Genomic DNA, 3,216 nt, shown 5'->3' on the forward strand with positions numbered 1-3,216 from the left:
TGTTTTACATTCAACGCACTTAATTCGCACGATATCTACACGGATGAGTATGCATTGAATAACACAGTGTCTCAATCAGTTTCGTCTAAATTGAAATTGACACCATGAACATTTCCAATCAATTTTCTCATAAATGTTTCAATTTCAGAATGGCCCCAGAAATGGTGACGGTGAAGGGCAATCCAAATGCCACAAATTGGAGTCCAGAGAACGGCTACCATGATTTTGATGGAAATGGCCTCGATACATATCCATATCGAGTGCTTAGTGCTGGTGCAAGAGTCGGATTCTTCGCGGTACTTCGTCTACTGGATAAAGATTTAGATTACGCATGTCGTGGACCGATTCAAGGGTTCAAAATTCTCTTGCATACGCCGGGAGAGGTGCCGCAAGTGTCAAAACATTATTTCCGTGTGCCATTGAATCAGGAAGTTCTAGTAACCATTCAACCGCAAATGATTACCACGACGGAGGATTTACGCGATTACGATCCCAATATCCGCGGATGCTTCTTCAATTCGGAGCGTAAATTGCGGTTCTTCAAAATATATACACAGCGCAATTGTGAACAAGAATGCATAGCCAATTTTACTAAAACTCAATGCGGTTGCGTTAAATTTTCCATGCCGAGTAAGCTCAGCACGATTGGCTGATTTTGAATTTTTCAAATGAACACTTTGGTTTAAAACTCTTATTTAATTGTTTTTTTTTGGTCTTTTTTCTGCTTTGAAGGGGGAAAAGACACGCTAATTTGTGGTGCATCAAAAGTCGCATGCTACGAAGATGCCAGAGATGAATTGATGGGAAATGGTTTGATTGGGGGTCTTAAAAATGCACAAACTACTAACAATATTTGCAATTGCTAGCCCCGTACTGCGATAAAAGCCTATATAAACAATGTTATTATATTTGACAATATTTGACTCGATGTCAATGACGATGTGGCAGCGCCACCTATAGATATTCCTTATTAAAATAAGTGGAACTATTGAGTGCGTGCACCATATCGTACGTAAATTTTCAATATGGCAGCGCCCATAGAATTGAAAAGTTAACCGATTTCGTAGTCACAAATTATCGCTGTACGGCTTGCCCGCTTGCACATCGATCATCTACGATGCACGAATTTGCCAGGCCAAATTCGAAACGGAACATTTGCTAACGTCTTCTGCCAATGGAACTGGTAATCCATTCAACGGGTATGCTCATGATAAACGAAATCAGTTTGAACTATGTGTTCGTCTGACCTAATCAATAAAACTTCAGAGTTGTGTTTTACGCTAAGATCAATTGTTACTATTTTCAGCTCACAAGTGAGTTGATTATCGATCTTCTATGGTGAGCATCAATTTATACCGTTGAAACGATCGGAACTCTATGGCCTCGTAGACTTTCTCGCCAACACTGGTGGTTTGATAGGTATTTTCATTGGGATTGATGCTATGGGTGCTGTTGAGCTTATCTACTACTTTACACTTCGATTGTGTTGCACGCTTCGAATGTACAGACCGGAAAAACAGAAGAAATAATTCGATTATATCCGATGAATATATGCTCAATATATTGGCGATGATATCAACGAAATGAATACTTGTTTATGTTTATCTTTAGTACATAGCCCCAAATGAAAAGTTATTTCAACTCAAAAGTATCTTCTTCTTTTAAAATAAACAGGACTTTGTTTTTTGTTGCCGGATTGTTTTCAAGCGCAAAAATAGTGTGTCTGTGGAGAATTGAAGGCGATTGAAGGTGCTATAGCCGTTGACATATTTATGGCCGCAACGGCAGAGCAAGTCACGTACGTCAACAAGCCATTGGCTATGATAACATTTTGTTGGATTTCGGCAATGATTTGTAAAGAATTTGAATAAATGAAACAATTCAACGTCCGCAGCCAAGGAATGTTTGTTTTTGTTTTGACGTGGAATTCGTGGAATTCAATTCAACAGATTTTCTTGATAGTTTAAGTTATTTATTTGAATTTTAAACATGGTCTTGGGATAAAATTGCTCATTTTCATTGCAAAATGTGATTTTTAGGTATTTTTCACCGTTTCCCTTCAAACGTATTTTTCCAGAATGACTGATACATAAAACGCCAATGAAGAATTTGAAATGATCACCTCGTAACATGTCTTAACTTAATCTGATCAACGGATATTCTAAAATGAAAATCTAGCTCTAGTTTTACACAATATAATAAAAACTTAGACGTAGGAACGTAGATTCATCACAAGGGACGATAAAGTTTATGCGCAAATGTTGAAAACATTTCTAATGTTCGTTTTTATTCACATTTCGTCAACTCATGTTTTGAAATTGGTCTGTTTTGTTTGTAGTTACTATTGAGGCAAGATAAAACCATTAAACTACATGTTTATTTAGGCACTCATAATGAGCATTCATCCATCATCACTCTTCGAATATGTATACTACATTGTGTTTAACTCAATCGAATCAAAAGCATATTAAGCGGCGCCCAAAAACTCACACACATAAATTAACGATCTAAGAGTGCGTTAAACGGTCAATTACGTCATCTGAAAATTTTGATCGTCATGCTTTTGAATGGAAATCTTCCAAAAATGTCCGTCATTCCGATCGACCAAAGCTATTTTTGGACTAGATATGTTTCACATTTAATTCACACAGAGAAAATAACGCAGAGAATTTTGATAGATTCACCGGAAAATTTCACATTCTATATATTCATTTTTCCCGGTATCACTTCGTATTTACAGGCGTTCCATTCATCCTTATACTGGAAATATTTATATAGAAATGTCAAATTTCCCGGTGAACCTTTCAATTATTCCTGCGGTATTTTTGTGTGCATGTCACAGGGAGTTAGCAAGACGCACGTTATAAGGTTTTTTACTTCGATTTCGAGGAGTAAGAAAGATTGATATATCTATGGGTGAGATTGAGAGTAGTGTATGTTTCATTGACTTTGTTACGAAAGAGAAGAGCAAGTTTCTGTCGACTTAAAATTGGTTAAAAGCGAGTATGTTCGTTTTTAGTGGGTCCTCGCGGTTTTTCACGGTTTTCGCGGAACTGATAAGAGATAACAACTTGGTGTCTTGGGCAAAGTTGTAGCACTCGAGGTCTTCTATAACATCGTTGAAGACAGTTATCTCTTATCAGTTGCGCGAAAAGCGCGAAAAATGATAAGAAAAAAAAGTTCTATATAAAATTTGCTTTTTTATGTGCGCGATTT

At 37.0% G+C, this 3,216-nt stretch overlaps 1 protein-coding gene across 1 annotated transcript; it reads left to right on the forward strand.

Annotated features, from left to right (window-relative positions):
* The first annotated feature begins 6 nt into the window (after window positions 1-6).
* Window positions 7-1,767, forward strand: LOC129572994 (pickpocket protein 28-like). The gene is made up of 5 exons (XM_055453130.1): window positions 7-47; window positions 149-630; window positions 733-861; window positions 1,088-1,199; window positions 1,307-1,767. The coding sequence occupies exons 2-5, from the start codon at window positions 150-152 to the stop codon at window positions 1,320-1,322; spliced, it is 738 nt and encodes a 245-aa protein (XP_055309105.1). The 5' UTR covers window positions 7-47; window position 149; the 3' UTR covers window positions 1,323-1,767.
* The last annotated feature ends 1,449 nt before the right edge of the window (window positions 1,768-3,216 follow it).

The sequence above is a fragment of the Sitodiplosis mosellana genome, unplaced genomic scaffold (genome assembly GCF_009176505.1).
Source record: "Sitodiplosis mosellana isolate CC-2019 unplaced genomic scaffold, AAFC_SMos_1.0 Smas_scaffold_5842, whole genome shotgun sequence".
Lineage (NCBI taxonomy): Eukaryota > Metazoa > Arthropoda > Insecta > Diptera > Cecidomyiidae > Sitodiplosis > Sitodiplosis mosellana.

Excerpts from the sequence above, each read along its gene's own strand:
- LOC129572994 (XM_055453130.1), top strand. The coding sequence starts at position 150 with ATGGCCCCAGAAATGGTGACGGTGAAGGGCAATCCAAATGCCACAAAT. Across the intron at positions 631-732 it reads CGTTAAATTTTCCATGCCGA|GGGGAAAAGACACGCTAATT; the intron begins GTAAGCTCAGCA and ends TCTGCTTTGAAG. Across the intron at positions 862-1,087 it reads TACTAACAATATTTGCAATT|GCTTGCCCGCTTGCACATCG; the intron begins GCTAGCCCCGTA and ends TATCGCTGTACG.